Source organism: Zonotrichia leucophrys, chromosome 3, assembly GCF_028769735.1.
Source record: "Zonotrichia leucophrys gambelii isolate GWCS_2022_RI chromosome 3, RI_Zleu_2.0, whole genome shotgun sequence".
Classification (NCBI taxonomy): domain Eukaryota; kingdom Metazoa; phylum Chordata; class Aves; order Passeriformes; family Passerellidae; genus Zonotrichia; species Zonotrichia leucophrys.
Genome location: NC_088172.1, coordinates 65,028,570 through 65,056,082, shown reverse-complemented (window position 1 = coordinate 65,056,082; position 27,513 = coordinate 65,028,570). Strand labels below are relative to the sequence as shown.

General features: G+C 38.3%; 1 protein-coding gene across 4 annotated transcripts in view; it reads left to right on the top strand.

Moving 5' to 3' along the window:
* The first annotated feature begins 277 nt into the window (after window positions 1-277).
* The window catches only part of FAM120B (family with sequence similarity 120 member B), a 48,532-nt gene continuing 21,296 nt past the window's right edge, over window positions 278-27,513 (top strand). For all 4 annotated transcript variants that reach the window (XR_010439581.1, XM_064708574.1, XM_064708573.1 and 1 more), the window contains exons 1-6: window positions 278-307; window positions 1,164-2,209; window positions 6,563-6,743; window positions 12,712-12,807; window positions 18,823-18,995; window positions 22,877-22,969. Coding sequence is in view for 3 of the 4 variants with exons in the window: in XM_064708574.1 (XP_064564644.1) it covers window positions 1,190-2,209; window positions 6,563-6,743; window positions 12,712-12,807; window positions 18,823-18,995; window positions 22,877-22,969 (1,563 nt within the window). In the remaining variant the exon portion in view is untranslated. The remainder of the gene's footprint in view (window positions 308-1,163; window positions 2,210-6,562; window positions 6,744-12,711; window positions 12,808-18,822; window positions 18,996-22,876; window positions 22,970-27,513) is intronic.

Here is a 27,513-nt window from a genome sequence, read left to right as displayed (position 1 = left end):
GAAGCGATTTCGGTGCGCGACGCTTTCATGTCCCCCGCCCCGTCCCCTCGTGCCGGCCGGGTTTGTTCGGGGGCACAATAGCCCCTCCGACCCCATTGTAGCCGTACAAAGCCCAGGGACCGCAGCCTGCGGGCGGGGACAGACGCGGTTGCCAGCGCCAGCCAGTCCAGTGGCACGGCCCGACCCCTCACAGGCACGGCCCGGCCCCTCCACAGGCCCGGCTCGGCCCCTCACGGGCACGCCCCGCCCTGCCGCCTTGCGCAGGCGCGGCCCCGCCCTCCCCGCGGGAAGCGGAAGCGGCGCTCGGGTCAGTGCCAGGCGGCGGGGCCGGGGCCCGGGACTCCCCGGGACTGGGCCGGGCGGAGCGGAGCGGGGCGGGGCGGGGCGGGGCGCCGGGTCCCGGGGTCCCGGTCCCGGTCCTGGGGTGCGCGGGCAGCGCGGTCCGGGAGCCTTACGGACTCCGGGGCGAGGGACTTGGCCCTGCCGGGGCTGCACGCGGTGGCCCCCGCACTCTGCGAGGTCCTTTTCAAGCCAGACTGTGATTAAAGAGGGTGGCATTCAGAATTCGGTCTTTAACTGATAGGTTTCGGGAATGCTTTTAAAAGCTGTCTAATCACTGTAGTTTGTAAACTCACTTTCCTTTACCTTTTGAATACTGTAAGCTTGTATATTTCTAAATAAAAAACCAAAATCTGTCCTCGTTTTTCTTGTATTGTGTTCTTCTCTATACGCTATTAACCTGAAATCTCCCTCACTGGGGATACTCAAGAACCGTCCAAACGCAATCCTGTGCTGTGTGCTCTAGGATGGCCCTGCTGGAGCAGGCAGGTTGGACTCATGGTTCCTTCCAGCCTTACTCATTCAGTGTGAATGAATGAGTGAATTTTGTTTGGTCATACTTACCAGAATTTTTTGATACTTATATTTTTCACTGATATAAAAGCCAGAAGTGGAAGGGAAAATGAATGACTACCTATGTTCGGTTTGCAGAGGGGATGTAAACTCTTTCAAATTGTTAAAAGCTGGCATACAGCAATGAACTATCAGCAAATGCAGAAAAATAACAGTTCTGTTTCCAAGCAGCTTTTAAAAGTATTATTGTAGAATTTCATTGTTTTCCAGTATTGCATCTTAGAACATTGTTTTTATTTCTCTTCTTTCAGACCGCTGTGAGTTTTGGAGATCAGCCATGGGTGTTAGAGGCTTGCAGGGATTTGTGGCAAGAGTATGCTCACATGCGTGCCAAACGGTAGATCTGAGACAAATGGCAGAACAGCATCGCATTGATCATCCTGACTGCCCTCCTGTTATCGTGGTAGATGCCATGAGCTGTGTTAGACACTGGTACACTCCAGAATCCTGGGTGTGCGGTGGCCAGTGGCGAGAGTACCTTGCTGCTTTAGAGGATTTTATCAATGCTTTTACAGCAGCTGGTATCAAGTTGGTGTTCTACTTCGACGGGGTGGTAGAAGAGAAAAAGAGAGATGAGTGGATCAAACGGAGGATGAAGAATACTGAGGAAATAGCCAGATTATTTCAGTTTATCAAGACTAACAGGATACAGCCAGGGAGAGAAATGTTTGTTCTTCCTTCAGCTCTGCCTACTTTTACCCGTTATGCCCTGAAATCACTCGGTCAAAAAACAGTCTGCACGTTGCAAGAGGCAGACTTTGAGGTGGCTGCATATGGTTTGCAGCACAAATGTATAGGAATTCTGGGGCAAGATAGTGACTACCTCATCTATGACACATGTCCCTACTTTTCCATTGAGAACCTGCATTTGGACAGACTGGTCACTGTTATGTACTCTCGAGAAGTCCTTTGCCGTGTGCTGGGTATTAGTTTGGCGCACCTTCCTCTCTTTGCGTGCTTGCTTGGCAATGATATTGTTCCAGAAAGCATGTTGGAAGGATTTTGGAACAAATGTTTAACCAAGAGTTCCCACAGGAGCTGCAGCTACAGCAGAAGAGCAGACATACTGATGTCTGTAGCAGATTACATCTCAAAAATTCCATGCTCTTACAGCAGCCTGAAAAAGTTGGAAGAGATTCTACCTCTGGGATCAGACAAGACATTGCTCTGCAGAGGAGTGAGTTCCTACCTTTTGCCTGGGCAGCAGTCTCCATGGGTTCCTTACAATGAAACAATTTGTCAAATGTTATCCCTTCAACAACAATCACCCCTCTGTCAAGATAAAGAAATCTTTCAGGTAACTTATTTTTTAAACCTTAATGATCACTTCATTGCCATGACTAGTTAATGGAAGTTAGTAATGGGTACATCAATCCTATAGATTTCAATTTGCTTGTGCAGGAATCTTTTGTCTGTTAAGTAGAGCTCCAGTTATGATTATTGCATGCATTAATATGATCACAGATGCAGCACATTTAATAAAATGTAGTTTCTCTCATTTTGGAATGGCAGCTAGGTCACATAATGGGGAGCAGCTCCTGTCTAGGCCAGCACCTGGACACAGAAACGTACTTCCCATGTATTATATGATTTCCCATGTTAATATAATTTGTGTATTGACTTGGTTTTTACTTTGAGAGCCCACAGGTCAGCCATAAGCTGGTCAGTGATCTGCTTGGTTGTGCCTTGCAGTGGAGGTATCAAAGGTAGCTGTGCTAAGAATGCTAGAAGTTGAAATTGCTTGTGGTGGAGACGTGGAAACTCCTGCAGAATCATGTCGTAGAGTTATAGAATGGTTGGGGTTGGGACTAAAGATAACCTAGTTCCAAACCCCTGCCCTGAGCAGAGAGACTTCCATTAGGCCAGGTTACTCAGAGCCCCATCCAACCTGGCCTTTAATACTTCCAGGGATGATCCAGCTCTTCTCTTGCCAACCTGGTCTAGTGCCTCACCACCTTCACAGCAAAGGGCTTCTTCTTAATATCTAATCTAAACCTACTTTCTGTTGGTTTAAATCCATTGCCCCTCGTCCTGTCACTACACACCCTTGTGAAAAGTCCCTCTCCAGCTCTTTTGTAGCCCCCTTTAGGTATTTGAAGGCAGCTCTAAGGTGTCTCCAGAGCCTTGTCTTCTCCAGTTACACAACTCCAGCTCTCTCAGCCTGTCCTCATAGCAGACATAGTCCAGCCTTCTGATCACGTTTGCAGCCCTCTGGACTCATTCCAACAGGTCAAAGTCCTTCCTGTGCTGGGGATGTCAGAGCTGGGCACAGCACTCCAGGTAGGATGTCACCAGAGCAGAGCAGGCAGGGAGAATCCCATTCCTTGCCCTGCTGGTCACGCTGCCTTGGATGCAGCCCAGGGTTCAGCTGGCTCTCTGGGCTGTGAGCACACATTGCTGATCAAGCTCACAGGTCAAGCTGCTTACTCAGCAACACCCTAAAGCCCTTCTTAGAGCTGCTCTCAATCCATTCTCCATCCAGCCTGTATTTGTGGTCAGGAATGCTCCGACCCAAGTGCAGGATCTTGTACTCAGCCCTGTTGAAGTTGCTGAGGTTTGCACAGGCCCACCTGTCCAGGTTCCTCTGGGTGGATCCTTTTGCTCCTGCATGTGGATGGCACCACACGGCCTGGTGTCACCTTGCCAAGGGAGCACTTGATCTCACTGTCCATGTTCCTGGCAAAGATGTTAAACTGTGCTGGTCCCAGTGTGACCCCTGAGGACACCGCTTGGCACTGGCCTCCCCTTGCACATCAAGCCATTGGCCACAGCTCTTTCAGTGCGACCATCCAACCAGTTCCTCATCTACCAAGAGGCCCGTCTGTGAAATCCATGCTTCTCCAGTTCAGGGACAAGGATGTTGTACAGGACAGTGTCAAATGCAATAAGTCTGTATTTTTGGTTCAGGTTAAATTCTCCTTGTTTTCCTTGTCCCTGAATGACCCAAAAGCACTTCAATGTGTTTATTAATTCCCAAAGGGCAGGGGTGCAGTAGCAAGTTTTAGTTATGGCATCCCACATAGACAGCGATGCACTGATGTGGGGGTAAGGTACGGTATGGCAGATTGAGTCACTCTGGGAAATTGGATATATTAGCTTAGGGTGGTGTACCTGGCTAATAGAAAATGTGCTACCTTGCATCAGAATTTATGGTACAACAGTAAGTCTAGAGTACAATTCTGTCAATTCGTGGCAATTAAGATAACATATTGAGATTTTTTAAAAAATCTATACAAGGAAGTGTATTTTAGACCCTATATTAGCCATCTGTTACTCCCTATTTTATTAGGTCCTTGTAGACTTCAAACACAGAAGTTTTTTTTCTTTCTCTTGCTTATCTTGAGCATTTTCTTTAAAACTATTTTTGTTTCCTCATGTTACTGTAAAGTAACAATATAATTTACATTTTGCTTTCTAAAAAGACTATAAAACATTTTATAACTGCATTGTAATGCAGTGCTCATTTCAGCTAAACTGTAGATATATTTGGGTTGTTATATTCACCACACATAGCTACAGTACATATCGCTTTTTTCTGTTGTAGTTAAATAGAAGATATTTTAAAAAATCGGCAGCCATACATCATAATAAGGTGTTGAAAAATCTCTTTCTGCTTGAAGTGCAAGGAATAAACAGCCAGAATGCAATTATCTAGGCTGGCTTATGGCCAGGACAATAGTGGCAATATCCTTATTCCTTAAGAGAATGTACCATGTGGTCTTTATGACAAATGGTCATTATTTCTTGGCTTGGTCTTTAATTTGAAGGGTTGAAGTTCTGAAGCATCATGCTGAGCTACTGCTCTAATAAAATAATAATGTTTAGAAACTCCATTGAAGAATGCTTCCCTGTTGCTGCATGAATCCTACATGAAGCCAATCCCTGGGCCAAGGAAATTACAGTCAAAATGTTAGACATGTTAACTTTTTGTAAAACTCTTTTGTTTTTGTTACAAGTGTTCAAATATTTGTATATGTAATGTGTGTGCTTTGCTTCATATTTTGGAGCCCATATGTAGTTCTGCTTACCTTGCACATTGTCTGAGCTTCACGTAAATGGCACACAAAGTTCCATTCCCACCATGAGGGCACAGCCTCATGTTGCTGTTTCTCTCAGAAGAGCATAACTTTCTAGCTGATTGTAGGTATGAATCAGAAATATTTTTCAAGATACAGACATTGAATACAGCAGTACTTTTGAAATCAGCTTGCAGTTTTTTCAGCACATAAGGATATGTAGCTTATTGGCAAATTGCAATAAGCTAGTGTTGTTGATGGTCTCATCTGGTTTCTGTGCAATAGTTCAGTGCTTCATTAAAATCATGCTTAGAAATACCTGATGCTCTCTTTTTATTTTATACAAAAGTATACTTGATAGGATTACATTGTTTACACATATTAGGAATATTGAAGTATTTCTGGCAGGGAAACCTTTAATTTATTGTATTAGTGCTCTTTTGATTGGCACTGTACACAGAAAATATGACATTTTAGTAGAATTATTTTTGATCAGTAATTACCCAGTGAATGACTTCAGCTTTGACCTGCTGAGTTCCCAGGTTTGCAGATACTGGAATTCTGCAGAAATGAATTTGTTTCTGGCCAGTGGTCCAGTAACTCCTGGTGAAAGAATCTGTGGTAGCTTCAGCTGGATGGCACAACCCACACAGTACAACTGGCACAACACATGCAGGGAATGTAGAGCAGAGAAACATCAATGCCTGCTCAGTGTATGGCACAGGTCCTGGAGAATTTGTTAGTGGCACCCCATGGAAATACTTACTCTGCTCAGCTGTTTAAACACCCCAAGTTTTGGTCTGGCGTTGTGCAGTAGAAAGTCTGTCTGTCTGTGCACTTGACCAATCCAGATTGCCAGTGTTACTGGTTGGAATTCTGTGCTGATGAGCACAGAATGATGCTGAGAGCATCTTTGTTTCTTTGTCACCTAGGCTGTTCCAGACCAGCAGACCCTGCTAGTACTGAGGCTGCCTGTAGCCAGCTGCTGTAGCCAGATGTGTCTGCATCCAGTCATGGTTAATGTGCAGCCTGGGTGATGCTGTTAATTCTGCTTTTCAGCAACATGCCTGCAGACCTGGTTTTCCTCACTAGAGTACATGGCATTTCTTTTCACAGTCGAGAGCTATTGCAAAGTAAAAGTATGGTGAAATTAGGTATTCTAATTTTACCAGAATGTAAACTACACCAAGTCAGGTCAGGAAAGAAATGCAGCTGTCTTATATAGTTAATCTTGTGATAAAATGGAAAGTTTGCTTTTTGTTATGCCTTCACTCACTGTTTTAAGAAGGAAGATACATTTTCAGGTGACCAAAGGAGGGCAGCTATGCTAGAATTCAGAATTAATTTTAAGAATAATTACTTTCTAGAAAACTGTTGTTCAAGCTTTTAAATTTTTAGAATTAAAGGAGGGGTTAGAAAGGTAATGACAGTTTTCCTCGGGATTCCTCTCCACAAAAAGATGAAAATAAATTATATTGGTGTTATTTGAAAAAGCACTTGTTCCCTCCCTGGCTATTCCCTCCATTTCTACTGATAGAGAAATACCTATTTCCTCAAACAGTGAACACATGTTGTTACTTTTTGATTATTCTTAACTTTGGAGATAATGCCTTCTTCCTTCTTTGAACTAACAGTTGGCTAAAGAACAGCATATCCAATCTGAAAATTATTCAATCTTCAATATCCTGAGTCATGGAGAGATTGACTGCAGCAACTCCTTGGAAGATGACTTTGATAGAGAGATTCCTGGACAGGCACTTATCTACCGCCCTGCTCGTCAGCATATTTATTCTATCTTGCTGGAGTCTGGAAAAGGTAAGGATTAAACCACTTACACCACTGTACTTTCAATTTTGAAATATGAAATCTTGAATTCATTGCTTCAGTGGCTTTATCAGCATTTAGGATAGAAAATGCATTTAGGATAAAAACTCCGAACAGCTGAAATGTAATTCTTATGGAAGCAAGAGAAAATGTGAAATTGTGGGGGTTTTTCTACATGCTGTTCCATTTCAGTGCTTTTAAAGTGATTTTTAAAAATTGGAGCTTTTTTCCTTGCTAAATGGGAAGTTGTGAAAGTTGTTAATGATCAAAAAATTGAGCAAAGCAATGGTCTTTATGAGATTTTTGAAAGTTTGAAGGTATATGAAACCTAATGTTCTTGGGTAAGTGTGGCTCTGGATGAATTAGTGAGTTGCAATACACTTTTACAGAACAATAATTCACTGTTAAAGTTTTACCTTCTGTTGATTTTAAGTCTGCAATTTTCAGAGCAGTCAAATACAGTTACTGTAATAATACAAATGCAAGTAGTCATGCCAGCTATTATTAGTTCTTTCATCCAAGTTCTAGAAAATATGATTTCCTTATCCAGTGGTATAAACAGATTCGGTAGCAGGTACTTACATCTGTCCTTGCATTCTTCTCCTTGAAGACAGAGAGGTTTTTATTCATATCCTTGCAGCAATTTCATGTTCTTAAGACTTCCATTAGTTAAGTGTTATCTTTACAGTGTCTTTCAGCCAGTGAGTTGAAAATTAAAAGTGTACTGAGCTTTATTCTTTTGAATGTGTTGATTTCTCCGTGGTAATCGCTTTACATTTTATTGATGAAAGTACACCGCCATCAAACCTAATATTAAACTGTTTGCTTAGAAAGGCACAAAAAGGTAATTAAGTACATGATTTCACTCAGCAGCCAGAGGTTGAAGTTGTGCCATAATAGGAAAAACTGAATCAGAGTTTACATAGCAATTTAAAGAGAATAACAAAAATCCCAGCAGTAATCATGCACATCTGTCATTTTTCATTTTTTGGTGTACTGCCTCCAAATTTTGTATATAATTATAACTTGGTTGGGTTTTACTTATTCATCTAAACAGCAGGATATTCATTGATGTTTTCAGAAACACCCAGGCCAAAATTCCTAATTAACAGTTGTTGCTGCAGGATGGCAGGGTAGTAGGCAGGTTAGCATTTGTGTTACAGTGGGTTTAGTACTCAGAGAAGATTAGAATTGAAATACAGAAATGTTTATTTAGAGTCATATTGAAAATGAAATTTTAATGGGAGAGTTGTCTTCTTTTAAAGAAGTGATTTTAGAATAAAATGACAGCATGGGTTGTTTATACTCACTTCAGGCTTCCAATTCTAGTGATAATTTTCTAAACTAAGTCATAATTTAGAAAGTCAGTCCTTAACCCTTCCAGAAAGGTAGGTAGATTGTGTCTGCATGGGTGCCTCTATTAAATCTGCATTTTCAATGCATGTGTCTACCTCTAACTGCTTTAACCATGTCACTTCCTAGTAGTTCATGAGTTGTTTTTTTATTCCAGTATATAGTTGCTTCTAAGTCAAGGGTATGTGTAAGTGTTAGGTTTTATGGATTCACTGCTAGACTTACAAAACTTTGTTCTTTACAAAGAAAGTAGAATCCTTTGCCAGTTTCCCTCAGATGAGATCAAGTTGATTGGTTTTTGTAATTTGATAAGGGATAGGATGGGAAGAACTAGTCTACACTGTCTGTAGGTTGTAGTATAATGTAGAATGACATTGAGTTAGCATTGTAAAAGAGTTTGCTGGAATAAGACAGCAAATTAAATTAGTCCATGTGGAGTCTGCCACCATATACAGCTGCTGATGTAGCACATTTGAAGCTAACTTGACTTACTCTACACAATGTTTGTTCCAGTTTGCAGTGGTCATGTGTTAGTTGATCCTCTTTCTTACTCCTTAATATTATCAATTAAAATATGGTGGAAACTAACCTCTTTGCAGTTTGCAAATCTGCTTACTTACTGTTAATTGACAAAGCAGCCAAAAGTTAGTAAAAGCAGTCTTAGTAAGAGCAGGTTAAAGCTAATGTAAACTGTTTGCCCTACTCTGAAACAAGAGACTGTTAGTTCTGAATGTCTAGATTGTGATTTTTAAGGGTGCTTAGGAGACCCACAAATCCATAGGAGCAGAATGTCATATCCCTTGAAGCCATTGGCCCTTACCATGCCACTTTGCCTGAAGCCACAGTGGGATGCATTGCTTTTCCTATCAGTGCTACTTTAAATAATTTTCTTGCACAGCCACTCATTTCAATCCTTGCACATCGTCTCAGTTGTGCTGTTGCAGCTGTTTGTGCAGCTGTGTGGTGGCCTAGTTTGAGAAACTGAAAATAGCCTCCTTGTCTCTTCCCTGCCTTTTTTGTAGTCAGGTAACTAACCTGTCTGTTTCCCCATCTGGCTCTGTGTAGCCACAAGCAGCTGTGCTGAAACACCCCGAGGGAATGGCAGGGAGTGGGAATGAGCAAATCAGTGCCTGCCTGTAAAAGATAGCAGAGCTGCTGAAACAATTGCTTATATAACATTGCCTTTGGTATAGTTTGGTGTGTGGTGCCTGTACCTTTACTCATGGAAATGTTGGAGAATCACAGCCTTATTTTTGACCCTACAGAAATAAATAGGGGGCTGATTCTGACAACATGGCATTTGTTGTCTGTGTATTTCAAAAGCGCGCTTATAATTAACTGAGCCATTCTGATCAGTATGTGAAATATTGCATACAGTGATAGAAATTGTCAACACTTTAGCATCTTTCTGAGAAAAAGTACTTTTGGAAAAGTTCAAGTAGGAGGGGGAAATAACAGTAAATAATACACCCTGATAGGCCAGCCAAGCTTTCTTATGTGTGCAAAAGGTTCAGAACAAAGCCAGCAGGTTTTGGCACTAACACAGTCCATGAAAATACCTGCACCTGCATGTCCATTGCCAATTAGGAGGTTATGTAATGTAGCCTGAGCCCGTGGCCAGCTCCTCGAAGTCCTGGCATCACTCCCAGTTCTTACATTAGCAGGCCAGACTGATTCTTGCTTTGACACTGTCAAAACCAGTCTCATAGCAGAATTTTTGCCAGTTATCACCAGTGACTGCTCAGGAGAGCTGGGGCTGTTGCAGGTGTAGAGGAACACACATAACAGCATTTTCCAGCTCTCTTGTGGTTTGCACATAGTTGAAGCTTCCTTAGGCTACCTAAGCTGTGTTTTCACAGGTCATTCAGAATCTATTTAAACAAAGGAACTGCTTTTTTTTATTATTTAATTGGTGATATTCTTTATATGCATTATGGGGAAAAAGTTGGGGTTTCTTTTCCCCAAGACATTTCCATGCAGAGAGGGTTGACATTTAGAAATCATATCTCCGCTTTGTTCTTGGTATGTTCACAGGCTGTCAGTTTGCAGGACCTTGCTTTCAGCTATATTTATTTGGCTATTTATGTGAACAGTGATATATGTTTGTTACTAATGGGCTATAGTAATGAAAAGCACTCAGCTGATGTAGGACTATGTCTGTACCTACACTCACAAACATGTAAAGAATGAAACTGTAGACTTTCCTTCAGCTTCCCTTTTTACTGGGCATGAGTTCAATGGTTGATGTCAAAAATAATCTCTCACTGGTATTTAGGATCAAGACACATTTTGATATGTATTTATGCGACTTGTGGAACTCATAAAGAGCAATGCTCCTCACCAGCGAAGTTATTCTATTTCCATGTTTCTTTATACCATCTTAACTTCTCCTCATGTCCTTGACAATGCCCTCCTGCAGTATATGGTATTCCTAAACATGTTCCCTATGGTTTCCTGCTCTTCCCAAATCCCATCTAGCTTTTCTCTCACCTCTAGCTCTTCTACAGATATTTGTGTATTAATTTGCCATTCAGTCTGTTTGGATACAACAGGTAAGTTGGCTTTCCTGCCTTTCTTTCAATTGGTGCCCTAATAGAAAACCTCTGTCAGCTGAGTCTTCAGTTTCACAAAATGTTTAGGACTTTTGAAATCCATTTGAAATCACTTCTCCCTTGGCAGATTTAGTTGAAGGAGACCAGTGCATCCATGAATTAATTATAAGACAGATGTCCTAATTGCATTAGGTTTGCCTCCTTAAGAAACCAGGCTAAAATTTAGGAATCTGAGTGAACTGAATAAATTGAACAAAGCAGACTAATCCACACACTAAATCTTAAAACTGAATGTTAAAACATCAGAATGTTTCTGAAAGTGACTTTGGGTTATTTGATGGAAGGGGTTTGTTCATGAAATAATGTTATTAGAGACCATGATTTATAATCAAGATGTGAGATTATTCAGCTATTGGAATGTACAGTTTAAGGCTTTTCCCCCCTGTACTGTAGGCATTTTAAATTTTATTTTTAATGTCATTGGTTTTTGAATAGATAAGCATGACAAGTCATGTGTAACACAGTCCCTCATACTCCATGTGTTGGTTCTTCAGTCCCTCACCTTTATTGGGAGTTTGTGCTGCAGGTCCATGGGGAAGGAAGGAAGGAATGATGAAGCAGGGTTGTAAAACAGATTTTGTAGTGTTCTTTTCCCCTTCTCTCACCCCTGACATTAGAAACTAATCTGAGGAATTCCTGCCCTTGCACCCTAGCACACTACTTTTTCATTCATGTCAACAGTTATCTCCAGCATTGAGCTATAAGTGAGATCAAGAAATTGTGTGAGAAAACCTTTTTGGGTAGACAAGGAAAGGACAGTGTTGGAAAAGTTTGTTTTAATCTAAAGGTTTGGTTTAATCTAGGGGAAGTTTTGGTTAGGATTCACATGGCATCAAAAATACTTGTGCAGTAAATTTTAGGGAGTTTGGAATTGGTGCTAAAAGGTAGGATTTTTAAAGGGTAATGGCTTCAGTATTGCTTGAGAGCTGGAAGAAATTAGAGATGCAATCCTGTGAATCTGGAAAGGGACAAGGTAGGGAAAAAAAGGAAATATTTGAAAACTCTACTCCAAGCGCCCAGGACTAGCTAAATCTCTTTAATTCATACTGTTTACCAGACTACAGAGAGGAAATTTAGGGCACTATGACATGGGTACCATAACCAAAATCTGGACAGAATACATTGATAGTAGCACTGATTCTATGTTTGTTTGTTTTTTGTTTTTTTTTTTTTTAACGAAGACTTGCTCTTGAATGATTTTGAGCTGGTTTTTGTAAATTGGATAGTATGCATTTCAAAAATTCTCAAATGCATGATTTTTTTTTTTCCTGTAGGTTGGTTTGTTTGGGTTTCTTTAAGCATCAAGTAGTTAGATGCACAATTCCTGAAGTCAAGTTTTTAATTTAAGAGCCATCTTTAGAGGGGCTGAGCAGGGTTCAGGTTAGGAACTGGGAAAGCCACTTGAAGTATTATGTATAAACAATTCCTTTATGCTTGATAAAAGGTCTAGAACAATGGGCTGTAAAAGCTCTGCATCTGATGGTGGGATGACTCCATTGCTTTCAAATAGCCATCAAGGCCTCCCTATTAAGATTTTGGCTCAAACCCTGACACAAGAAAAGTCAGGGCAAGTTGGAAGGTGAATCATATTAAGCTCTGCCTGGATATGTGGCAGTGTAACAGTGCTGAGAGACTGAGGTTGCTCCTGCAGGTCCCTGAGCTATGCCACATGCCTCCAGAGCTTCCTGAGCTGCCTTGGGCTGGGAAAGCCTAGGCCTGTTTCAGAATGTTTTCCACAGACTCTTGTATTTACAGTTTTGATTGCAGTTCCCCAGTCCAAACTCATGTTTATAGTACATAATTGAAACTCTGTTTGTTCTGATGATTTGTCATAAAGATACTGAAACAATTTTTTCTTGGTTTGTTTCTGAAGCTGAGCAAACAAGTCATCAAGAAGTGCCTTCTATTTGGAATCCTGATCACAGCTTAACCCAGCTGTTACAGTAGTGTCAATACTTGCATTTGCCTTACTGATCCAATTCTGTCTTTTTTAGGTGGAACCTGTCCTTTGGTTAAAGAGTGGTTTGTCTATTCTGGAAATCCTCTCAAGCAGCCAGACCTGATCCAACCTGTACAACCTTCTGTTACAGGTAGAATAAAAATGTGTATTAATCTAAACTGAAAAAACCACTTCACTAAAGTGAGGTTGGACAATCCATCATATGTTTGATACAGAATCCAGGATGAATGTGGAGAACAAGGAGCTAAAGAGCTCCACTCTTGTAGTTGCTTTTAATTACCCTTTGTAATTATAATAGGATTCAGCTTTGAGATGTTTTTGCTGATGTTTTGTCTTGTTAAACCCAGTGCTAATTCAAACATCAGTTCTAAAATGCGGACAATTTCTTAGAAGTTCTAAATACTGCTCTGAGACCAGGATAAGTGGTGTGTGGGGCCATGTTAAAACTCGTCCATTAAGCTGTTTGACAGACTGTGTTAATGAGAACAGTGGAGAATGTAAAAAGGAGTCATATCATCTCTGACAACCCAGAGAGAGAGTCCAGCTTTTAATTAAAAAAAAATTGGGCTGTTTCTGTGAAGGTGTTTCTGCTCTCTTAAGTATATTGTGTGGTTTTATCTTCTTCCCTTTGGTAAAAAAACACATTAATGAGCACTCTTAGTGAAATTGGAGTTATGAGAAATGTGTTAAATTTATGAGGAAGTATCATACATTTTAGTGAAAAGATTGAGCACTGTATATATATAATTGTATATATACATATATATATATATACAATTGTATCATTCAATACAAGTTTAGGATGGGAAGTAAACAATTTTACTATCTCAAAGGGAAAATTGTTTTAAATTTTCATTTGTTCAGGCAGTTGTAGTCATCCTTGATCTCTCAGCTCTCTCTCTCTCTGTCATCTGTTGGCAAATGGATCAGCAGCTCAGGGATTTTTCTATTCTTTCACATGAAATGTATTTCTCCCAGTGATATACAATAGCATTGATATTTTGTTAAGAAAAGTTATTATCTAGTTACTATCCAAAAGTTACTCAGCTTTTGGAGAGTAGTTACCAGTGCATCTTCCTTGGGCATCCTACATCCTTCTGTAGCAGTCTTTGTGCTGATCTGGTCCAAATCCAAATTCAGAAGCTGAAATGCAGGCACATCTTTGTAAATTTATAGTAAATATTATTTTTCAGTATCCAAAGATTGAATATTTATCTTCATATTTGAAACTCATATATTTAATGAGAGTCTTTGAAATCAAAGATGAAGGAAAATCAGTCGCTTTTTAGATATCAACCTTTTCAAAATCCTTTTTAAAGGACTGTTCAGAAAGAAATTGGTTATATAGACAAAGTACAAAAGAGTTTTTGTTTGATATACAGTGCTTTCACTGTCCAGTACCCCTGACACAATATTAGGAGAGTGATTATCTAATTGGCTTTGTGATAGCAAGAAATTGCTGTGAAATTTTTCAAATGGAATATGAATATGCAGATTGAAAATTCATCAGTTGGTGCTGTGCAAATGTTTTATTTCAGCATACAGTGGACTGGGAACATGCTGCTAAACAAGGAAACAAAACTAAAAGTATAAACCAATACCTGTAGTTACATTTCAAATTGTCTAGCAAATATACTATATTTATTGTTGTGGAATTTTCCATCCCAGATAGTATACTTCCTTCCTCCCTTTCTGGAGAATGCACTTAATCTCATGTACTCTGGTTCTATAGCTCTGCAAACATACAACACATAGAACCCACCTTCGTGTTGACAATAAACAGGATTTTAAGTGTGTTTGTTTATAGCAACCACATAAGTGGAGTTTATAAAACCAGAATCTTCTCAGATACAATCTTTACTAACTCAGTAATGAAAGGCTGTTCAAGCAGACTATTAAAAAATGGGAGGAGGATTTTTAGTGTTTATTTTTAGTGCTCTGTTGTCATTCCTTCAGCAGACAAATATTTTTCTAAAATTTTTGCAGTCCATATTTGTATGCCTTACATTCGCTCATGCGTCTTTGATTTTCCACAGCATGATTCTCTAATTCACCAAATAAGGTTCTCAACAGCACATCACATTTTTCAGACAGGGATCATATTTAGAGCTAAATTTAAAGTTGTTTTAGGAAGTTAGAGTTCAAGGCTGTCAATCAAGATCAGGTTACTCAAAAAGATAAAAAATAATTTTAGCAAAAACCTATTTGAATCATCAAGTGTGCAATTAATTTAGGAAGGCTCTATATTTTTTTAAGAGCTGATAACCTGATCATCAAAACTACCTTAGAGCTGTACTGAGAATATATGGAAAATCCTGACTCTCTTCCAGTTTAATTTAGATTAAAAAGTCTAAAGAAACTGTGAACTTTAAACTGTAGTGTACACAATGATTAATACTTTAAATTTTGCATCAATCTTAAAAAAAAGTAGAATTCCTACTAACGTTGTGTGTGTATAAAACAGCAGAAGTGCCTTGCATCTGGAAAGGTTGCAGGTGATAGACTGAATATTAGCTTTTTTAAAAAATGAAATATCGAATCTTAAAGGCAGGATGGTAAGTAAGATGATAACTTAAAATATATTTAAAATATAGTATGTATTAACTAGATTTCTTATTTTTGAGAAACAGTCTTCTGAATTAGCATCTGTGCTTTCTTGCATAGTCTGTGTCTTTTCTTCCTTCTAGAATGTTTCTTTTCATTTGAATGAATATGATCATGATTTACACTCATTGACAGAGCAGCACTTACATTGATAGAAAGTGTCACTGGCAAATCAATTTTGTTATAAGATCCATGATCTAGGAAAATACTGTTTCACATCCATATCTTGTGAACATAGCAGCTATATTTGATATGTCTGCAGTTTATGTGGAACAGAAAAAGTTCTAAAGTCTTTGTTGGAAATGTATTTATTCTGCTGTTCATTTTATTTCTGACATGCATAGGATATTGTAGCTTCATACTAGAGAGTTTAGATGTACTTTCAGTATTCTAATCATTGCATCCTTCATGGATGTGTCAAGAATATGTTTAAGTTCAAAAAGCTGTCTCTGTCTTTAATGGTCAGATTTAATTGGCATTTGAGTTTTTTGGCCACGGTTGTTGAGAAGGTGCTGTTGAGTGTTCCTAGCAAGTACATTTTTATAAACTTATTTTTATTGCTTGGTATTTACTTGAGCATGTAAAAATGAAGAAGTATTAATGTTCTATTAGTGGTGTTATAAAATAAAATTTCAATAGTCATTACTTCAAATATACGTGAACGTTTACTATTAAACATCTATGTACACAGTAATGATGTGTTTTAAGTTGCTACAACTTAATTTGCTACAACTTAAGTGTGAGGATCACCTTTAGGTGTTGATTTAAATGACATAATAGAATTAATGCATTCCACAACTTTTGCATGTATTGCATATCCGTAAATCAATTCCTGAAATTCAGACAGATTAAATAAATGTTTATGTAGTCTCTTTAAGTGTTTTTGTTTCTCATGCTGCTTTCTATATGATAATGGTATTAAATGTGTGAATATAAAGGAAAAGGTAAAAAGTGATTTGTCCCTGTTATTTTTTATTTAATTGATGGGTTGTCAGTTTTTGTGTTTAGGCAAGTAATATCTCACCTCCATGGAGGTCTTTTTAAAGCTCCTCTTCTTGAGGTTCCTGAGGACTGCAGTTCACACAGTGAACTGAATATGGTTTTCACACAATTTTGTGCTTGTTGAGAGTAATTATGTTTGCATATGTTTGTGTAATTAATGGGAAATTGTGGTTCCTACAACCTCAACAGGTAATTCTGTCATTACTAGTCTTTATGGTAAAGGTGTTTCAATTAGGTAGATAGAAATATGTTTTGGGGTGTTTTCCTTTTGTTACTCAGTTTTGGTTGTTTTTCAGGTTAATTTAGGAAATGTATAGACATGTTCAGAAAATGAAATATTTATCCTGCCTCTCCAAGTACATTTCTATTTCAGAAATGTTTTCTAATTAATGTAAATAATGTAGTGAGGATGTATGTAAAGCAGAGAACATTTTGAGGGTCTGCTGTAGATGAATCTTAGATGTGCTGTGTACTGCATTTATGGTGGAACAGTCATTAAACTTTAGGATATTTGTTTCTTTGTTTTACTTATCTTTCATTTGATTTAATAGATTAGTCTTGGGTATTAGATGGAATTTTATTACTTGAAGAAGAGAACCCTTCAGAAAAAAAGTGCCTTTTGTTGGTGTGTTCCTTAAGGAGACAGCATCAGGTTTTCTTTCCCAGAGTAAATAGTTCATAATTTATCTGTACCCTTTTTTCCCAGGCACAAGTAAATGTTTCTGAAAGTGGAAGAAACTGTTTATGGAAGAGATGTCTTGAATTTTTTGTTGAGCTCTCTCAATATAGATCTATAGTCTTGAATATTGACGAAGTTAATGGTTTTAATCTGAAGAAAGAAGGATTTCTGTTTTTAGCTATGCCCCTGGATGCAAAAGAGAACTTTTATTTTAACTGATTCTTGGTGTATCTCTTCATGTGCAGAAACCATCAAAACAATTTGAGTTTACCCATATACAGCTTGTCTCACACATCAGGGTTGCTTAGGCTTGGTAGTAGAAGTTGGCTTTTTCTTGTTTCATTCATTTTATATTTAATTTTCTTCCTGGAAGTCAGTCTCTGCTGTTCTTTTTTTTTTTTTCTTAAGGCAGCAATTTCCAATCTCAAAACCAGTAATGTGAATCTTACTGTGCTGTCTATACTACCACACTCACTGCCACTATTTATTTTATCTCTTTCCCGCATTTCTACCTCCAATCAAGCAATTGGGGTTTTTTCTTAATAATACATTTCCCTCAGAAATAAGGTTAGAAGCTTATGGATTTTCTGATAGTAGTTCTTTTTATGGTTAAAACTTTTGACAGGTGAGTTAGCCTCGAAAATAGTAAAGGAAACATCCATCAGGGAGATAAAGAGAGTACTAACTTTTCTTCTGGTTTCCCCCTCTCCAAAGGATTAGTACCATTTGGTTAATGGGCTTTCCTGGCTAAATAAACATCATCTCTGTAGATTTCAGCACCTTGTCACTTTAACCATTTATTATCACCAAGTGTTCCTAACTGGTCTGCAGCTGCTGCATGTCACATGAAAAAGGAAGAGGTGTTACCAAATGTAGCTTAATTAGTGCACATTTAAAATTCACACCTCGTTTTATTTAACTACAGAAGCAGCCGTACTTTATGGTACGATTCTGTCTTTTATTGAGATTCCCAGGCATAACCAGTTCACTGTTCTGTTATTTCACGTGCCTTAGTGTTTATTTTGATAACAGATGAAATGTAATTTAAATGAGGCGCAAATTTTGCATTAGCCCACACGTGTCACAAGCTGGGAGATGGCAGCATGGGGTAAATATTAAGGATTTAGAGACAAGCATGAATGATACTAGAGAAAGTCTGGAAAGATCCATTATTCATAACTGGTGACAGATCTTTTGTGTGTGTTTGCAGCAGTGTTTCATACAGCAGCTTAGGAAGTGAAAAACACCAGATCCCCTTGGTTTTTGTTCCCAAACTGGAACGTGCTGCAGAGGAGCCAGACCCACACAGTGCCTAGTGGGGAGTGTCTGCTCACCACCGAGTGGCTGAGGTGGTCATTGAAACAGGTGATGATGAGGGAGGCAGTGTGAGCATCCTTTGGGGACCCCTGATATGTTAACTCCAGCGGAGAGAGAGAGAAAAACAGACCTGGTGGGTCTCTGCTGAATCACAGTTTCATGATGAAGTGAGCCTCAATTAATGCTGTGCATCGCCAAGGGAGAGAACACACTTGCAGGCAAACTTTGCCCTTGCATAGGTTAAATTCTTGCTGTCTCGAGGTTGTCTATGTTATTGTAAGGGTTGAATTCCGTCCATTCTGCTTAAACATGCCTGTATTCAATAAATTTGGTTTAAATTATAGGCCATTTTTTTTGTTAATTTTTTTTTTCAAATGCAAGTTTTGTCAAATACATTTTATTTTTGACTCTGTGGTCCTGGCAAGTGCCAAGAGCATTTCATTTCCTTTCCTGCCAGAGCAGTCATTTCCTTTCAGATTTGTAATGAGGTAGACATGTTTCATCTTGTTGCTGCCAAAATAAAATAATGGATTTCTTTTGTAGGTGGAACACCTAGTTTGAAAACACTGTGGCTTGCCAAGGGGCCTGACGTGGAGAAGCAACGGTATAGCACATTTCTGGCATGCTTTCACCTCCAAGATGAGATGGAAGAGCTCCAAGCTCTGGAAGCACCTGTTGCAGGATTCTGCTGCTTGCTGGCCTATCTTATGACAGAGGTAAGAAGGATGGTTGCTTTTCCCTCAGTCAGGACTGTCAGCCCTGACAAGTGCAAAGGACAAATACAGTGGGTTTTGCTAGCCTGTGCTGGGCATTCCTCTTAATCCTTACTGTAGGCATAGCTGATCAAATTTAATAGTACTGCATTACAGTGATTTTAATTACTCCACTTAGCATGCACCATCCTGTTCAAGAAATACTTGGGGTTTTTAGTAGCTAATCATAACTCTCATGTGCCCATGACAAAACCCCTCGGGCAGTCTAGCAGAGAGAGTATAAACTGAGGGATTTCCCCTGCTCTTTGGGACCTGTTTGCAAATTAAAGTTGCTGCTTTTGTCTTTGCTTTGTGTCATCAAAAGGAGACATTCCCTCAGGTGACTATGCAGACTGTGCAAACAGACAATATAAATATATTTAGTCAGCTCTCACTGACTACTTTTTCATGCCTTCTTGTCAGTCTACTAATTTTCAAGCCAGAATTGAGGACGCAGCCCTACTCATTAAATTCTGAGTAATAAGGGATCATTAGGTAGCACTTCTGTTATAATTCCAAATACTTGGCATCCTGCAATACCTTAATTGTAATAAAAATACCTGCATACCTTAATTGTAATAAAAAGGGACACAAGATTAAATACAATATTGCTTCATTATTTACTTTTCTCTCAGGTATTTAATATATTGTCTGTACTTGCCACATTTCCAATGGTGATCTCACAAGCAGATTTTCCTCTCTGAGGATGAGTAGATTATGCATTTATCTAATCTGATAAACTCAGTTTCACTTGTACTTAAACTGAACTGCATTTTGTCTTTTGTTTTGCTTTTTTAGGCATCAATTTCCTCAATAACAGATTTGTACTGTTGTGTGATACATGAAAACAAGTTCTCCCTGAATTTTCCTTTCATTTCCCTTCATATGTTTACTCAAACTTAGATGACATATTGAGGAAGCACATATGGGAATTACACAAATGATCTGTATGGGTCTTTTTTTTCTTTAATATTTGTATAACAGAATACAAATTGACTTTTTTTTAAGATAATACTTATTAAACATCATTTCATGCCTTGCAGTTTCAGATCAGCAAGATCTATATCATGTACCTACCTTTCAACATACTTGAAGTGTTTTTCTTATTAGAATATGAAAATGCAGTTTCATTTATCACTATTCCACTTTTTATTGTGGAATAGTTCCACCATAAATGTTCCACTATTTATTGACTTATTCTGTGCACCCTTTCATAGCAACTAAATTATTTGAGAAGGGTTTCTTTAGTGGGATTAAGAAGAGGAGTAACAGGATGGAACACCTGCAGAGATGTGGATTTACTGAACCTTGATCACAGGGTATTAATAAAATAGAAAAAAAATTCTTGCCAGGAAAATGGTTTTCAGAACTTATTATCCAATGGCCACTGTTATAAACAGAGACAAAATCACACTTACAGCTCTTGGTTTCAGCAGGAGTAACAGCAGAGAGCTCATGCAAAGGGCTCAGTTTGATGGAAGGTTTTTCATGGCAGTGCCAGATTCTCAAGAACTGCCCAATTTTCCTGATTCTCTTCTGCCCTCAGAGTTGCACTGATACAGTCTACCCTGGGAACCAGACTGGGGAGTTGATTTGGAGTAAAATGGTTTTCACTGCTGAGTTATTTTAAACTTTGGTTATTTCTCTGATATCGTCTGTTTGTTCTCTTGGGATGTTTGAGAGGAAAACATGAGGGCAGGAGTGTCAGTAGCCATGCTTTGAGCTGGCCATATTGCTTCCATTTGTTTTATAGCTGAGAAAACAAGCCTAGCTCTGTTCTGACTCTTGTCTTTACACTTTGGTCTTCAATTTTTATTGGAGAAGGAAGGTGAATTGTTTCCTCAGAAATTATTTAAGTTCAGGAAATTGTAGATTGCCTTGAAGCAGGCCTGAAGTCTTCCTTCAGCTCATATGAGGGAAAATAAAATTGTTTAAAATTTCATTACTTATAATTGAATCTAAGCTAAAAATGAGGGGTTTGCAGGAACCAGCATACTAACCAACCCATCTGGCTTCCTCAGAATGTATGTGCAAGTATTTAATGAAAACTTCAGATGCATTTTTTTAAGTAAGAAAAAGAAATCCATTGAACGAACCTTAACTATGTAAAAAGAGTGTTGGCTTGGAAAATGTTTTTTTCAAGGGTACATTTCAAATAGTCTCTAAATTAAAAACAAAAATAGTGAAAAAATTACAAGATATTAGGTCTGTCTTCAAAGTCAACAAAGCGGCAAATGAATTCAAATCAAACAGTGAAGCCTCCAGACAGAGGAGAATTTTCTCATTCAGTCTCTAACAGTTTTGGATTAAATCTGACAGTGGAACTGTGATAACTCACCAAGTTTGATCACTGAATAAAATATTTCTCTGAAGAAGTGTTTTTACATTCATAAGCATTTTTGGCTGATCTACTCTGTTAGGGGCATTTTCTTGCTATGGTCCTGAAAGCAGTCTTTTATTTCCTTTTCTTAGGACAAAATTGTGCAGGTATTAAGAATTGTTTGCAGATAAAACTCACTTTTTCTGTTACTTCATGAAACGTGCAGGTTTAGTAAACCTCTCTTGTTGCCATCTACACAAAGGTGACACCTGACTTGAATTACAGGGTAAAGGAGGGCCATTATCAGATCTTAGCAGACAAGTGGAGTTAATGAATACCAAGGAGCATTTTGAAAGCTTAAAATGTTTCTGATATCCTTCAAGTTCTTGGGCTGTATGCAAGATTTAACAGTGTCATAGTTGAGAAAGTATTTTATTGTGGGACAAGCAATGGGGCTTGATTAAAAAAAAAAAACTAAATAGTGGTTGAATGATTTTTATCCTATTAAAAGAAAGGCATTGCAGAGGTTCTGGCTGCCTCTTAAGTGTTCTGCACACCTACAATGCACATTTCCACATTTTGCAAGAGAAACCTTTCCTCAAGTTCCAAATGAAGAGGAATTGTAATGCTCTGTGGATCTCACTTTGGAGCTCTCTGCATGTCTTCAGCTGCTGTAACAGATAAGTGCTCTTGGTGCACTTGTGTAATACACAGTGTTTTATGGGAGCAAGGAAAGGATTAGAACTCCACTGGTGGTGTCATGGAATGATGCTAGCTGCTCTCAAGGTGCTGTGTTTCTTCTGTGCTGATCATGTGTCTTTGCAACTTCTCTGAACACTTTTTCACAGCAGAAAAAGTGCCCATCCCACCTTTACTGATAGAAGTGAACTGTTACATCAATATAGACTTGTCATTTTCTTTTCCCCACTTGAACATTTTAGGTTTTAGTTTTAAGTTTTCCCTGCTTCCTTAAGTAGCCTTAAAACCTGAAAGAAGTCAAATATGTTTGGATAAATCATGAAATTCAGGTTAAAATAGGTAATTGAAATATTTTAGAATATTTTGAAATTTTTAACAGATAAATGTGTAAGCAATTTTTAAAATTCCTGATGGTCATCATATCTGTGGTTCATTGAGGTTTTTTTTATCCTATGTCTTGATTTTAAAGGATTTTTTTTTAATATTTTTTTTTTAACTATGCTTGATGTAACAGAGAGGGAGAAATTTCCTGTTATTAAGAAATTCCAAAGGAAGTGGAGAAGGGAAAAATGAAGGGTGGATATTTTGTTTGGTGTGTGGAAATCCATGTGTATACACTATACACAAGCATTGGGGTATGCACTTGCTTCAAGCTGTAAGAAAGAAAGTATTTTGTTCCCTGTGTGTTTTCCTAGATTATGCATTCCTGGTGGTCATCATTGAGGTCACTGTTCCAAGTTTGATGTGCTTGAGCAAGAGGATTCAGTTTTTAGAAAGGTCCTCTTCAGAACCTTAGGATAATGTGTCATTTTTTCATCTGTTTTAGGTCAGTAGCCTCTCTCTGGAGGACTTAAATGCATTTCTGGCACTCGTTCTCTGCCTCAAAGGGAAATCAGCAGCTCAACTGAAAGGCCTGCAGGTATGCACTGGAATAATTATGTAGCATGGAATACTCATGGAAACCTTGTGATGAATGTTTTGGGGATAAATAATTCTACATTAGTTTTTTTGCAGATACAGGAGCTAAGGGTCAGGGTAAATATGTAGGCTTTTCGTGTGCTATACTTTGTGTGAATACTTATATTTGCTAATCACACAAAAAATTAAAATTGAAGGGACATTTTGTAGTGGTTGCAGTCCTAGAGTGAGCAAATTATTCTCAGATTTCTTCCTTCCTTAGCTTCCAAACATCCATCTGATGAAAAATTGGTAACATGAATCCTGTCATACAACATTGCTTCATTTTTTTTACTGAGGAGGATTTTGGTTTTGGATGTGAGTTGTATTGGTATTAAATTTTGGTATTACTGCTTGAGGGAGAATATAAACAGTATAAACCTAACCAGAAAAAGTTACCTAATGTGACTCACTGCAGCGAAAACCATTTGGATTACACTGTTCTGTAACTATTTGGAAGTTCTTTTAAATATTTTATATACTCCATGCAAATCTGTTCTTTTCCTTTCTTATCTTCTGCCTTTCTGCATGTGGATTGAAGGTTCCTAGATGGTTATTGCAGAAGAACCATTAAAAAAATTCTTCCTGCGCATGAAATGATGCAAGAGCATTTTTGATTTCATAGCCTGAAATTGCAATCAAAGTATTAGCAATGTGTAGCACAGACTCCACATGTCACTTGCTATTTGAGTTGTGGGTTTACATAAAAGTAAGTGGGAAAGTGTTAGAACCTTGACATATCTTCATTCTGTAAATCTTGCTTGTATTTCCAGTAAGTTCCCTGTTTCTTTGAGCAGTCCATGGGAGAATTTTGTAAGTACTTTTTTGTTGATCTCAGGATTACACTCCTGTTACTATCTATTTGTTTCTAGTGCACAAGTACCAAAATAACAAAACCAGTGTGATCCCAATTCCATTATTTGATTCCTTATAGCAGATGATGTCCAAGCTCCTACAAGTTTCTTCAAAGTCATCATAAATTTGATTTGTAGCTGACTGTGTAACAAAAAGGAAGCAATGAAATGAAGGCAGTATGGAACACAGCAGAAGTGTAGGATTTATTTCTGTCATACATTACTGCACATAGTGCAGCACTCAGCATTGGGAGGATCAGTACTTCAAGTCTGCATGGCAGTCATTCAGCAGCAGCATAAGGGAAATCAAGCCCAAGAAGGAAGTGTTGAAACAACTTGTTTATAGATGCATTTACAGGGATTGTTACACAAGTTTCTAAAGTGCTTCTAAGTTTATTCTGCTTGAATTAGAGGCCTTCGTTTGATTCATTTGTGTTGTGGCTCTTTGGAAATACAAATCTGCATCCAAATGCATAACGTTAATCAATGTATGCTACTTATCAGCATTGTGCTGATTGAAAGTTGTTCACAAGATTTTGTTATTTGCCCACAAAGCCTATGGCAGATCAGCTGCGCACTAAGAAGTGCAGGAAGTGTGAAGCTGGTCTTACACTGTGTCATGTTCCACTTTATGAAGTGGACAGAATGTTGTTGGAATTGACTTCTGATGCCGTTGCCAACTCCTTTCCAAAGTTATGTCACTCTGCTGCTTATATAAGCACTTCATGCACTGTCCCACAATGCCTTCTGCTGTGCTAGAAACCAACACAAGATCCATGTAACATAGCTGAAATTCTTTGTATCAGGCCACTTTGTAGATCAGTTCCTTGTCTTGTTCTGTCAAAATTCACAGTAGTGCCTTTGGTAATAGTGAGCCAGAATAAATCCTTCTGAAGGGAATAGTGAGGAAAGATTTTGGTCCCTTTCTCTTCTGAGATTGTGAATACATAAATAAGAGTTTCAAAACTTTCCCTCGTTGCCTTCAAATTAACCTCTTTTCCTGTGTTTTGATGACCTGAATTTCCCTGTGGAAAAAAATTGCTGTTTCTCAGTTGTATGTGTATCTGTGTTGTGTCAAGCTGTATCAAGAACAGAGAACTTAATGATGTCCTGGGAATTCTCTCTTGAAAGGGCAGGGGACTAAATAAAATAGAATATCTTATACAAATATTCTAAGAATAATGATCAGTAAAGCTAGCTTTCTGAGAATTACCATTCAAGCATCTAATTTTCAAGATCCCATCTCAGAATAGCTTAAACAGATTTTACTCATTACTGTATTTATTATTTTACAAACTTGAGTTATGCTCAATAGAGTTATTGAGGTATTTTAATAGTGAATTGTCTGGTTATCTCGGCTGTTTGAGGGGCCTGGAAAGGCCCGGGGTGGCCTTGGGGCAGCCCGCGTATCGAAGGACGAGAAGAGGCTTCAGTTCTTCTTTCGGTTTTTATGTTTATTAATTGTTTATCTAAAAGATGTTCTTTCAGCCGAACAAAGATCTGCTCAGCAGTCAGCCATGGGCACACTGTCTGCCCTCCCGGGCAGCCACGTATCTTTATACCCATTGTTACGTGTACAATATTTATCATTTTTCCCCAATACCATCTATTCTTATAACTCGGTGTACTCTCAGTAATAACCAATCCAAAGGTGCCACCGTGGCCAAAGAAGATGGAGGAGAAGAGGAAGAAGAAGGAGGACAGGACACACCCCAATTCCTCCATCTTACTCCTCCAAACCCCCCTGTACATAAATCCTAAACCCTGTTTCTCACCCTCTAATTAGCTAATCTTTTCGCCATTCACCCGGTGAAGCCCTCATCCTTGTCGTCTCCTGTGTAGGGTTAAAGTCCAGCTACCAGACACTTCTGGCAACATTCCAGGACTCCCGAGCCCCCCAAGGTGGTCTCGGAGGCTCAGCATCTCAGGACTGAGATCTTGAGATCCGACAGTGAATAAGGTTTCAATAGGTATTTAGCAGCTTCATTTTCTAGATATTTGTGCTTAAAATCAAAGGATCTGAGTGCAGTGAATGACACTAGCATGTAGTTGATTAATGAAAGGAGTTTACTGTAAGAAATCAGGAATAGAGTTTAATCTGTTTACCATAGTTTTTGTTCTCCATTGAAAAGTTAAAAGCAATTCTTAGAAACAGCTAAATCACAAAGAAAGATTTAGCTTCCAAAGAAAATGGTAAAATGAGTCAGCATCTGCAAAATTTTATAAAGATATTTTCTCATTTGCCATTTTGGACTTAACATTATAGTATTATTTAAATGTAGAAATAAATGTTTATTTCTTGTAAGTATTTCTTTGAAGAACACTAATTTGATTTTAAAAAATTTCTCTTTCTGTAAAGAAGTCAATTAGCAAATATGTTTTAGCAGAATACTTAACTTCCAATATGAAATATGAGAGGAGATATAAATAGAGCCCATTCTGATGGAATGAAGAGAGCATTTCAGCCTTCACTTTCACATCTACTTTCTAATATGCTGTCCATATTTCATAGTTAATGAGATCCATAAACCCACAAGTCTATGAAACAGAAAAGTCTATGGTTTGAATAAAGTGGGTTAAAGCCATAAAAAATATAGTTTATCTCATGCTGAAAGAAAGTGGGCTGTGAACATGTAACAACACTGTACATTAAATATTACTTTCTGAGAATAACATAATGTTTATACATGAAGATTTGATTATTTTTCAAGATCGATGGTTTCAAAATACCAAAATGTGCACATGATAAAAAAGACATTTTTCTGGTTACATTTTTTTTCTAGTTTTCTTGTGGTGCCCCCCTTATATGGTAGATTAGCATTCTACTTTGCCCACGCCTCCCATAGAGCTTGTACATAAGGTCAGAATTAAATTTTGGACCCCAGGTTGTCTAGTTCTCTTCTTTCTATTTAAATCTGGTGTGTGGTGTTGGCAAAAAGCCCAGGGAGCCATCAGTGTAACTTGGAGGCCATTGCAGAGAAAAAGAGGCACCAGCAGTTCTGCTTCCAGACTCGTTTCTTACATTGTGCTGGCCCTGGTTGTTTACAAGTGCAATTATAATAATGCATGTAAAATACTGTCCAAACAGGAAAAACTGTAATGACTTATAAACACAATTACAATTTTTCTAAGATTTCACTAAATATGTGACAATATGAAAAAATTGTGTTGGAGGTGTAAAGCTGTGAATCACATCTTTTCTGAAAGCTGTGACTCAAGATGAGATGGAAAAATTTGGTTAAAAAGGAAATAAAAACTGCAAATCGGTAGATGAATTTTGGGTCCTGATAAATTATTTTAGAAGCGAAATGTATGTTAGAAAATAGGAAATCAAAGTTAATAGCAGGTGCATGGGTAGACATACACATCACTGCTGGAATGCAGGGCATTTGCAAATCCTTGATAGCTTTGCTTTAAAGTGTCCCATTTTGCCAGAATATCTGCTTAAGAGTAATGACATCTTCTGTGTATGAGGTATAAGACAGTCAAGCGCTGAAATATATTTCTTCCACTTTTTAAGAGTTTTTTGTTATTTAAAATTGTTACTGATGTGAAATGAGCACAGTCATTTTAGATGAAAGTATAAGATTCAAAGAGTCTTTGCTACTTGATTGCAAATGAACTTTTACACAATATGTATTAGGTATTATTT